At 41.7% G+C, this 12,500-nt stretch overlaps 1 protein-coding gene and 1 pseudogene across 3 annotated transcripts in view; one reads left to right on the top strand and one right to left on the bottom strand.

The window, feature by feature from the left end:
• The window catches only part of ARHGAP10 (Rho GTPase activating protein 10), a 333,889-nt gene that overhangs the window by 193,195 nt on the left and 128,194 nt on the right, over positions 1–12,500 (bottom strand). For all 3 annotated transcript variants that reach the window (XM_040331859.1, XM_040331844.1, XM_040331851.1), the window contains exons 5-6: positions 5,946–6,047; positions 1,208–1,318 (exon numbers count right to left, since the gene is read on the bottom strand). In XM_040331859.1, the coding sequence (XP_040187793.1) occupies positions 1,208–1,318; positions 5,946–6,047 (213 nt within the window). The remainder of the gene's footprint in view (positions 1–1,207; positions 1,319–5,945; positions 6,048–12,500) is intronic.
• LOC120925264 lies at positions 7,907–7,986 on the top strand (annotated as a pseudogene).

Raw genomic sequence — 12,500 nt, 5'->3', positions numbered from 1 at the left:
TTGAAAAAAGTTTGGACACCCCTGCTGTATGGGAACCCCCGCCAGACCTGTGTCTCCTGTCCTCCAAACACACCCGCAGCCTGCAGACTTGCCAGAACCAGCCCTTAATCCCTCAAATCACGACACAAGCCACACAGGTGTTAAGGGTTAAACATGCAGAGCATCAACACTTTATTAAGTGCCTAACATACACCTTTAAAACACAGTTAGGGACACTCCCCTTAGCCTTGTCATAGAGGGGGTAGGGGACAAGGAAGAATCAATGAAAATTCAACACTTGTATATTCAAACAACTAATTGGAACACAAAGGGATTATAAGCAAGCAGCCCCTCCTTACACAACCCCTGCTGAGATGTGTCTCCAGACCTTTGTCTACGTGCCACGACCCAACACAATTAAACACAGCAACAAGGGGGGCGGGGGCAAAGGGGGAGAAGGGATGTAGCATTACATTATCTCAATGCCATTTTGTCCCCAAGTCTCGTAGACCCCACACTTTGGGAATACTGCCATCTTGTATATACCTTTATCAGCTAAAAGTACCTTGTTTGTGGAATAAAAGTATATATTTAGCCCAGCCAAGCCAATAGGTTTAGGTAGCCGGAAATGACTCCACGAGCCCAACCCCTTGGGTTCCACAGGGAGTATAACAAGCATGCTTTACTGCATATACAGACTGATTTTATGGTTGTGGGTTTAGTAAAATTTGAAGTTGATTTTGCCACAGTGCAGTATAAGGTGGTGAATTGTGTCGCACTGCGCTGAAAAAGCTTTTTTTCAGCGCACACTACCTGCTTTGTCTTGTGGTGGGACTGCGCTGGAATAGCTACCCAACACAGTCCTACCGCACCAGGTGTGAACCGGCCCCTAACTGAGCGGATATATATGGATGGCATCAGTAGCCTGCATAAACACTGAAAACCTTCTGTTTCCAATTGTGGAAATAAATGGACCTGGATGTTTATTTTGTATACGGATGGTCATCCGTATACATCCGAACACCCATTGGAATATAATATTGTCTATCTTCAGAAGGAGGATTGAAAAATTGACAGACGGAACGTCTGTGTGAAACAGGCCTAACTATAACATTCAGTTGCACATAATGAAAAGGACAAAAGTAGTTCATAAATGACAGAAAAAAACACATCAGTTCATAAGAAATCAGTGCTTCCTTTGTATATATACACCATTGTCCTCACTTACAGGTTCCACAAATTCAAATTTTTTCCGTTCCTGGATTTCCTGCAGTTTACACACATATTCAAGTGACAGCTCAAAGAAATTTTGTCGATTCTGCTCCACTTGGACATCTGCCTGGAAGAAGAGGAAGAAAGAAAACAGCTGCTTAAAGCTCCAAAATAACTGCACTGTACATCTCATGCCATACCCTTTAAGGAAAAGGTCCGTGCATCTCTCCCAAAGAAAATTTAAGAGCTGTGTATTCAAAACAGACAGACATCATATCTTAAGCCACCTATAACCCTCTACATAGATTTATTGTTTTTCCTGAAAAAGTTTTGAAAAGGCATGTACGGGTTAGTGCACGAAGCATACGTGTAAAGCTTAGTCTTACAAAGAAAAAAGTGCACCGATTTTATACAGGACAGGCAAAGTTAGACTGAAGCAGGTAGACGGACATCAAGCAAACAGGCACTCCACAGAACACGAGAATAAACAAATTCTGATTCTTGGAGCCGAGGATAAGCTGTTTGAACATTTCTTTATACAGTAGTAAGAAAAAAATAAAAAAATGTAAAAACATTTATAAAAAAGTGCACGTGTTGCCAAAACTTATTTTTTTTTCTATTTATTTTTTTAGCTTTGTAAAGTTTAAAAGTGATATTAAAGGTTCATGCGTTTTTTTTGTTTTTTTTAAACATGTTATCTGTGCAGTTCGTTTTGCCCCGATCGCCCTCTTCTGGGTCCCACGGCAGCTCTCGCGGCTCCTCCCCGCATTAGATAACCCCTTCTGGGATGCTCTCTCCCAAGGGGGTTACCTTGTGGGCGCGCTTCTGTGTCATACACTCTGTGTCCATAGACGCTGAGTTTATGACTCGGTCCCGCCCCTGGCGGCCATGTCATTGGATTTGATTGACAGCAGTGGGAGTCAATGGCTGCACTGCTATCAATCTATGCAATGAAGAGCTGAGAAGCCGTGGAGAGAGCAACGTGGGATCGCTCCCACAAAAATTCGGGGCTCAGGTAAGTAAAACTGGGGGGGGGGGGGGCGGACACTGCAAGGTGTTTTTTCACCTCAATGCACAGGTGAAGGTGAAAAGACACAAAGGTCTACAACTGCTTTAAAGAAGGGTTAAAACCCACTGGAAGGAAATATAACCAATATATAAAAACAAACAGGGTGTTTAAAGATGACCCAACAGTATTACACTAGAGACCATAATGAATACATACATACACACATATATATATATATATATATATATTATATACACACACACACACACACACACACACACACACATATACTACACACACACACACACACACACACACAGTATACATATATAAAAAAAAGAAGAAAAAAAAAACACACATTAACAAAAAGACATCAACTAAAAACAGAAGGTATAATGGCAAAAATCCACAAAAAAAAGTCAACACGTTTCACGGTCTCATGCCTCTTCTTCAGGTCATCAATTTCTTCATAGAATAAAATGCCATATACTAGTGAGTTTTATCTATTAAAAAACACATAATATAGAATGAGTACATCATATAACTGCAGATACATAGGGGGATGCAAACTGAACACTTAAAATATATATTTTTACATCATCAAATATAGCAGTCAACTTATCCCACAAAAGGAGGGGACTGACCACACACACACACACACTAATAATAATAATAAAAAAAAAAAAAAAACTTTAGAAAAACATTATTTTATGAAGAAATCTGATGTCCTAAAGAAGCGGCATAAGACCACGAAGCACGTTGACATTTTCTAGTGGATGTCGGTCATTATACCTTTAGGATTTTTATATTGATATGTAATGTTTTTAATTAATTGTATTTCTTAATATTTAAATTATTCATTATGGTCTCTAGTATAAAAACAAAACAAAAAAAAACTGTTGGGTCATCCTTAAATGCCCCGTTTGTTTCTATACATGAAAACCCTTCATTGGGACCTTGGAAACGGGCACATTTGGGTTGCCGACAACAAAGACAAATGCGGTGAATAAGATCCAGTGTACCTGGATCACCTTTGACACTGTAGCTCTTTGTTTTTCATACCCCTCTTATGCCAGCACTAGTAACCTTTTATTTGCTGAATGTGAATTTACTACTTTCCTTTTGTGTGCAAGGCACATTACTGGGGACATTTAATTGCCATTTGCATTCAAGATAGGGTTAAACTAATTCAATTTATAAATCTAGTACGGCTTTGATTATAGCTATATGTATTCAGTTTGGCCATAGGGAAAATGATTTACTCAGAAAGCTCTCTGCTGTTCACACATTGCACAATTAATGGAAGCAAGAGTTATCTTGTTAGTTGCAAGTCTAAAAAAACTGTTTTTCTTGGCCTTCTTTTTATCCCCCAGAGAAGTTATTTTCAAATTGGCCTGCTATTTTCCAAAGGGTCTGCTGTAGAGGAATGTATGAGAACATGAGCAAAGGATGTGTTTGTGACCTTTCCGACAGGGTCATCTCACCAGAGAAAAGAGAATCCACTATTCCACTTATTCCTTAGCATTGGGAGTTCACATCATTAAACAGTATTGTGGGTTTCTACAGATAATCCCAGATATCCTTCGCAACAAAAAGTAGAATTTTGATTATGATCTTTACATTTGCAAGGCATGTTAATTCCAGCAGATAAATGTCAGGATTACATTTTACAAGTGAAAAGAAATATACAGCCTATCCAATCTTTTCATGCTTGCTGAAACAGGTGCAAAGCAGTAGAACGCAGCTAGGATTCACGAAGATATAAAAAACATTTAGACCCCTTTCACACAGAGGCGCATTACAGGTGCCAAAAGTGCCTCTCCTATCACTTTAATGTGAAAGTCCGAGGGCTTTCACACTGGAGCGGTTAGCTGGCAGGACGCTCAAAAGTCCTGCCTGCTGCATCTTAGGTGCTGTAGGATTGTGTATACACCACTCCTACAGCGGCCATGCCCATTGAAATCAATGGGCATCGCCACCGAAGCGATGGCAAAGAGACGTTGCAGCGGTGCTTTTAACCCTTTTTCAGGTGAAGAGATAGCAAAGCACAGCTACAGCAGTGCTTTTAACCCCTTTTAGCCCATAAACGGACAAAAAGCGCAGCAAAAACCATGGTAAAGCACCGCTAAAAATAGTTGTTCCCCATGATAACTATTCGTATTATGTATGTGCGACTTAAAGTTGCAGCAACTTCAAAAGTAGTTCATGCAGTACTTTGGTACAACTTTCCACCCTCAAAAGTTGCATGAAAGTCATACCTGAATGTTATACAATGCAACAGTTGGAGCAACAGTTGTCCATTATCACTGGTCAAAGCCAAAGTCATATCCAAGATGCACTCCAAATCACAACTTTTGTTGTTCGATTTCCTTTAGATTTACCTTCAACTATGTAGTGCAAGGTTCTGAAGAAGTTATCGGTGATTGGCTAATAAAACACATCAGCGTAACGTCGGGACGCATGTGATGTCCATGGGATTGTAGCCCGTGGCATGTGTGGTTTGTGAGGCGGAGGTGATGCGACCCCTGGAGGCAAATCTGGAGCCAATGACACTGTTTTTTTATTGATACACAGTTCAGTGCATCTGGAGGCCCACAAAGCGGAGCAAGGAGTAAGAATTGGAGGTACAGCGGAGGTGGTGAGATCTATCAATACTCTGGCCTATATCTTTAGGATACCAGTAGAAGCTAATAGTGCTGTACAGGCGGTGCGGCTTTCTCCCCCCCCCCTTTCGATTTTCTCCCTCCCCACACTCCTCCTCATCAATAAATGAACTTTCTCCCAGCAATCCAGCCAAGTGTGGGTGAATTCCCCCAGACTGATTTTAGACACATCAAGCCAGCAATTTATCACGCCTCAGTTAGCATAGCCCCAGCTCATTATAGTTGGGAATCAACTGATGTACTCTGACTGAATATATTTACTGGGCTGCCCAAATGAACTTTGAATCTGCAAGCCAACACCTGCAATTATACAGGTACATCCAATACACATTTCCCTCTTTTTGGTCCTAAAGGAACTTTGGACAGTTAGGTCATTCCATCAAAGTTCAAAAAGTCCAATCATCAACATTCCAAGATTAGTAGACCGATGAGAAGTGTGATAGATTGAATAAATGGATGGCTGCCCAGCTGTAATTTCCCCAATCATGACAACGTTGTATTTTTAACATTGTTTTGGAAGGTTATTCACTGAATTTTTTTCCGTTCATGTGCTAATTTCTACAATAAAATAATTTTTATTCAACCGTGGTGTTCCACCGACGTGACCTTCTTGGTAGGTATCCTCCCTTTGTTTATGTAGTGCAAGGGCCTGCCTGAATGCATACAAATTGAAAGCGTTTTGGTTTGACCTTACATTATACGGTTTTGGTAAATCTAAAAAAGGAAAACAAATATTAAGAAAATTGTATCCAGCTTTAGAGTGGATTTCGAAATCTGTAATCTTCATATAAAGTCAACATGACTATCCTCAAATTACATTATGATTTAAAAAATAACCCATTTTTGTTTTGACCGAAAGCATAGGCCGCTTAGGTAACATGGACTTTGGTCATCAGAACATAGTGCATGTTTCACATCATTAAAGACTGCAGAGTGACTTTTCTTTTCATTCAGACCTTATGTGCTAGGCTTGCAGCAAGAGGACCAGCGAGGCAGGACCAAAGAGCAGCACAACCAAGCAAAAAGTAGCGCCTTTATATCTAAAACACCAAATATTCTGTATAACAATGCATTGGACCTACCTCCTGCAACTGTGGCTCTTTCTTCTTTGCAGACATGCTTAAATGTTTATCCAGATTGCTGTAGTTTTTTTCGGTCTCTTTATCAAACTTTTTTTTCTCTTCCTGAAAACAGATACACGATCATTACATTCTGTAAACGCATACAAAGAAATTACATAAAATATGCTTCTTTATATTGTCTTTACGATGATTACAAGACATCTCACGCTCAATGGATTCTCCATATGTTGTACATTATATATAGAATTAAGAATGAAATCCCTTATGTTATTTTTATTTTTTTATAATTATTTTTATTAAGTTTATGAACAATACATCGACATGACAGAAGACAGTACATACACACACAGCTCATATGCATCTAACATGAATCAACATATATGTCATCATACGTTGTTACATAGTGCTTCCTGAGAGGTGAAAATTTACAGATATGGACAGGGGGGGCTAAGGTGCCCCCCCCCCCCTCAGCAGCGTGCTCCCTCGGCGCACCGGCCAACCAATCAAAGAAAAAAAAAAAGAAAAAGAAAAACAGATTATTCTCTATGCCCTCGCGGCCAAACATGTCATCTATTGCAAGTGTTCAGCCAGCAGTTTCAGCTTCAGCTAGCCAGGCTCGCCATATTTTGTCGTATTTCTGCGGGCACCCCCGGTTTACGTATGTATCCCTATACAGGGGAAGGCTGGCGTTCACCAAGCCCCTCCACTGCATCAGGGAGGGGGAAGTAGGCTTCTTCCAATGCATGGCAATGTTCTTGCGTGCATAGAAAAGTAGCAGACTCACTAATGTACGTTTGGCAGAGGATTGGACTACGTTCTCAACAACACCCAGGACACACCTCCATCGCCAGTGGCAGCTGGACTGCCGCAATTTTATTAACCATTTCCAAAACCTCTCCCCAATATTGTTTTATCACAGGGCACCTCCAAAAAATGTGGGAGAAGTCGCCCGGGGAGGCACTACACCTCCAACACTCGGGGGAATGTGCCGGGTTCATCTTGTGGAGTCTATGTGGGGTAAAGTATGCTCGGTGGACAATTTTAAACTGCACCAACCTGTCTCGAATGGAGACAAAAGTGCGGAAGGGAAGATCCCACACATCATCCCAGTCATCAGCATCTAACGTAGGGATGTCGCGCTGCCATCGGGACCGCAGCCCATCCAGAGGAGGAAGAGACACAAAAATCAGATAGGAGTACAAATGTGAGGTAGGCTTCGTCTCGCAGCAAAACCGAAGTGTTCTCTCCAACTCCGACTGGGCCACGATACAGGACGACAGCGGGAACTGCGCCGAAAATGCATGTGCCACCTGGTGGTATCTAAAGAGGTAGTGCCGGGGCAAATTAAACGTGGACTCAAGCTCGTCAAAGGATAGTAGTTTATTTTGCGAGACTATATGTGAAATCAATTTAACGCCGCACTTCGACCACGCCACCGGATCCGGGAGCCTGTAGAAGTGCGCTAGGGTTGGGTTTGAAATCCCTTATGTTTACTACATACAATAAGGGCCATAATGGGCAAAGGCAGGAAATCTGCCCTCACTGCAGGAATAGCTAAAAAATGTAAGTAGGGAATTCAAACCATACACTTTTACTACAAATATAATTATCATTGCCAATATACACGTATAAGAAGCATTAACTGTGGCCCATGAAATCAACAAAGGGGCCACACATGTTTACTATGTAAAGCTAGAGGGGCCAATCACAGACTTTAGAATTACTAGAGCATGATGGTCAGACTGTGGATAAGCTACAGGAATAGTACACATACAAGGAGACCGTAAACGACTACGGACATGTTACATGAAGCTAGTAGAGATCATTGATATTGCCCATTTACAACTTCATGATCCACCCCAACTAGACGGCTAGGGCCATGGGCCACACAACTCCTAAAAGTCTGTTGGGCAACAGAGCTTTTCAAAGAAAACTACTTTTAGTAAAATTATCCTTTTGTTATCGCTTCTCAGCCTTTTGGCTAAGATCAGGTGTAGTATCTGTTTATCAGTTACCAAGTGGTGGTGCTGTGCTACTGTCCCTGATCTACGGCGGTAAGTTAGGGGTTGTAGCCGTGGCTATGCAAATCCACTTGGTGTATTGGTAACCTGGAGGGTAAATATTGGGAAGAGCCGAACCTGGACTGCTTGAACTGAGGGCCGTTAATAGGTCTCCTCTAGAGAAAACCAGAAGGGTTACCTCCTGATAGGGATGGCGAGGCACTGGGTCTGGTCGCAGGTTTGGGTCCCTGGCCTTCTGACCAAGATTTGGTGTGGTTTCTGTACTTATTAGTCTTTTGGGAAAGAGCACTCACCCCCTTTTGTCTGTCTACCGGGGGGGTCAGTTAGCACTTCCCAAATGTAATTGGGTGGGAACGGTAGGAGAGTCTATGCCTTCCAAGTTCTATCCTGGGTAAGTAAGGGGCTTCACCAGTCTGGCTGTGGGCTGGGGCTGAAGGAAGCTAGAGCTGCATAATAAATCGTTAAAGTATTTCCCGATCTTTTGTATGCAGAGAATTCTCTCTGCTCTCAGCTGTCAAATGTCCAGGCAGTCTGCCAAGATTTACAACATTCTTTATCAGTGGAATGTTAAGTCTAAACATTGTAACAATTTGTCTTTTACATCAAAGGAATAGATTTCTGTATGTAAATTAGGAAAGTTTAACCACTTAAAAACACTAAACCTTTTTCTGACATTTGTTGTTTTCAAGCTAAAATAGTTATTTTTTTTGCTAGAAAATTACTCAGAACCCCTAAACATACATACATACATACATACATACATACATACACACATACATACACAATTTATTTATTTTAGTAGAGACCCTAGAGAATAAAATGGTGGTGGTTGCAATATTTTATGTCACACTGTATTTGTGCAGCGGTCTTTCAAATATAATTTTTGGGGGAAAAAATGAATTAGAAACAAAAAAAATTAACCAGTAAAGTTAGCCCAATTTTTTTGTACAATGTGAAAGATTTTACACGAGAATCGTGATCTTTATTCTAAGCAAAAAAATCAGGATTCTCATTTTGGCCAGAATCGTGCAGCTCTAAAAAGGAAGCCTGTGGTGTATGTGCCCCTGAAGTGGCAGTCCAGGGGTGCCGTAGTCTCACGGGTCACTGAGTTATGGCACCAAGGTCACTGCACTTTGCGCACTTTTTTCGGCACCTGTTTTTTGGGCCGGGCCTATTGGCTAGAACCAGAGAATTTTTTTATTCCTGGCCTCAGGGCCAGCCATGTACTATAACACCATATGCACTCTCTACTTCCCTTTTCTCCACCTTTATGTTGTTTGTCTTGTGTTGTCACTTTGTATTTTTTTTTTTGGTTGACGGGTTTGTACACCGTTTCATGTATAATGAGTAGGGTTGTAGGTCCTCAGGCCTTCCCCTGAAAGTCTTGGGAGGGTGTGGACATGTCCTTCTGGCTTAGTTCGCCCTTCAGGGAAGCCCCCCCAGTACTTGGGGGTAGTCTGTTTCGGCAGACCTCCCAGAGAATGGGGTCTGTCTGGCTTCGGCCAAATGGACCATGTGAAAGACACCAGTCCCCGTCTGGAGCCCAAAGCCCAGGGAATCAGAGCAAGGTCCTTCTATTTTAGAGGACCTTTTGTAAACCCTATGTGCAGTTTTTTGCAATGGGTGGAGTTTTTGGAGTATTTTCACACACCACGGGCTTAAAAAAAAAAAAAATGTCCATGTCCTCCATGTATTTTGCATAGTGTTTTTATTTCTTGTTCATTTTACAAGAAGGACATCCAGTTCAACCAATAGCAGAAAAAAAAAAAACAATCCTACACGCACAGTTGATCCAGAGGAAGTTAAAAAAAAATAATGAAAACAATTCTATTTGCTACAGCAGGGGACACAATTCCTTCCTGATCCCCAGAGAAGCAATCGGATATTCCCTGGATCAACTTTACGTATTAAAATGTTTGTATCCAGTTATATTATGTGTCTTGAGGAGAGCGGATTTTAAACTGCTGGTTGCAGCTCCTCTAGCAACTTCCATGGCCATCTCACCCTCTTCTGCATTTGTCTCGGTCTTTTGTAGTAAGGCTTTTCTGTAGGCCCCAATGGGCCAGCCAATGCATATAAACTGAACAGGTCTTATTTTTACAAACCCTTACACTTACCGCCTGCTGAAAAAGTCCAGGCTGCACATGTGCAGTAGAATCCCCCATTCATTGCTTGAAGTCATTGTAAAGGCTATTTCTTTTTTTAAATAAACATGTCTATACCTGCCTGCTCTGTGCAAGGGTTTTGCACAGAGCGGCCCTGAGCCTCCTTTTCTGGTGTCCCCTGGTGGGGCTACTGTCTCCTCCTCCTCATCGAGTGTCTCCACGGAGAGACACATTCTATGGGGGCACTCGTGCTCCTGAGTCCTGCTGCTGCATCCATTGACACAGACAGCAGGACCCCCTGGTCACTGAATTTGACAGCAGCAGGAGCCAAATGCTCCTGCTGCTATCAGTCTATCCAATGAAGACCGAGACAGTGGCTGGAGCTGCTGTGTACATCCTCTGCGCTGGAACAATCGGACTCAGGTTATAAAAATGGGGGCTCTGGGGGACAGCTGCACCACAGGTTTTTTTTTTTACCTTAATGCCCTGAGGATTTACAAATCCTTCATAATAAAGTGTAATTTGGAATTAATGTTAACAGATATATACATATAGGGATTCTACTGCGCATGTGCTGAATTGAAGATTTCCAAAGCCAAACGTCTATTCTAATGCGTAGTAAACATTCAGAAAAACGTATGAAAAATATCGCTTTTGAATCGATCATATGCTAATCTGATGTTTGGTAAACAGCTTTTGAGAGTTCATGCTAAATTATCCAAAAGGGACCAATATGAAAAAAAAAAAAAATCGTATGATACTGGATTTTCATTTAATCAGTACAGTATTCATCCAGAAAAACAAACAATTATTTGTTCGATATTCTCATTGTGTGTATGAGGCTTATGTCTAAATCCAAAAAAGTGGCACATTTTTAAAAGCCTGCAGTGACTGAAAATTGGTTGAGAAATGCTTTTCTAAACAGTCAAAATGACAAAACCAAGCAGGAAGCCAGCAGATCAGCCTGCTATGTCATTTGAAATGTGAAAGTGAAAAGAAACAGGATTCCTAGGACAGACATATCTCTAGCAGACAATATGATTTTGCATTCTGAGTGCACAAATTTAATAATGTTAACACATGCAGAATGCGATGGGACATAAAAACACAAAAATGATATAGGATGGGGTAGAGAAACTAAATGCAACTGAAAAGCTACAGATTACACTCGTGGACATGAATTGACACATCTACACTTGCTTAAGTTCCTGAAATGAGCAATTAGACTTAAACGTCAAAACATCAGATTTTTAAGAACTCTATTCAACAAGTGCCCAATATAAGCTTTGAATTGATAATGTCTGTCAGTTCCAAACAAATGCATAGAGATTTCAAAGCTCAAACTTACCAACCAGCCAGCGACCAACTGACCCAACATGCGATAACAGGGGCTTAGTCTGCACACATTTTCAAATACACGTGTAAGCTACAGGCCCCGTCAAGGCATCCCGTTTTCTGTAGTCCCAATGCCAACTTTTGAGTCTCCACAATGGAAGAACATGTATTTTAATGGATAGGCAAAGGGCAGGTGCTGGTTGGTAAGTTTGAGCTTGGAAATCTTTGTATTTGTTTAGCATATTGTCATGGACCTTTGAATGCAGAAGTGTTTCTCCTTGAAATCAGTTACACAGTGGGGGGGTCTTCTGCCCTGTCTTAAGGCTAACCCCCCCTCCAGATGTCGTCATGGTCTGGAGGAAAAGCATTGTTCTGTGTCTGGCTGTTTGTGTACATTGATTGCCCCCCTGGGGCTTCTGTCTGATTACACATAGCAGTCCTCCTATTCACGCTATCAGACCAATCCCTGCTGACCCTGTTTCAAGTCCTCATTTGCATGGCTAAGAGGACCTAATTGAGAACTACAATGTACTTTACAATTGACCAATAGGAAAGTGGTTGTTGGGGGCGGGGGGGGGGGGCAAACTGCTGTATAAAAGTGTGTTGTGTCCTTGCTGCAAAGACCAGTTATAGGTGGGGGCAGTTGCCACTTGTTTGTACAGTAGAATTCCAGTCAAGAACGATAATTTCCCACAGATCATCATGCTTTCTGACATCCAAATCTGGATTATCCACTTTAGTCTCTTAAATGGTTGATTAGAAACAACTATCCAATAAAGCCATTCAGAACCTTTCCCCTCTTGTACCGACAACGTTCAATGTGTGCAGCTGAAAGCTCCTGCATACTGACACTTCCGTGTTCGGTTGTCAGTTCTGCCAGCCACCTCTGCTCCCCTTATTCTCGCCCCTCCTATTTCCTCCTCTTGTGATGTATGCATGTCACATGCTCTGTCGGTCCCCAATATCCCGGCTCTGCCCCACTCCGTCCTGTCTCTCACATTCCTTCTCATGAATGACAAGGCTAGAAGATAATGCACATACCCACCGGCCGCTCTGTGCTTGCAAGTGAATCAGGATTGTGGTCACATGATTGG

This window comes from Rana temporaria, chromosome 1, assembly GCF_905171775.1.
Source record: "Rana temporaria chromosome 1, aRanTem1.1, whole genome shotgun sequence".
Taxonomy (NCBI): Eukaryota; Metazoa; Chordata; class Amphibia; order Anura; family Ranidae; genus Rana; species Rana temporaria.
This window is presented reverse-complemented; position numbering and strand designations above follow the sequence as displayed.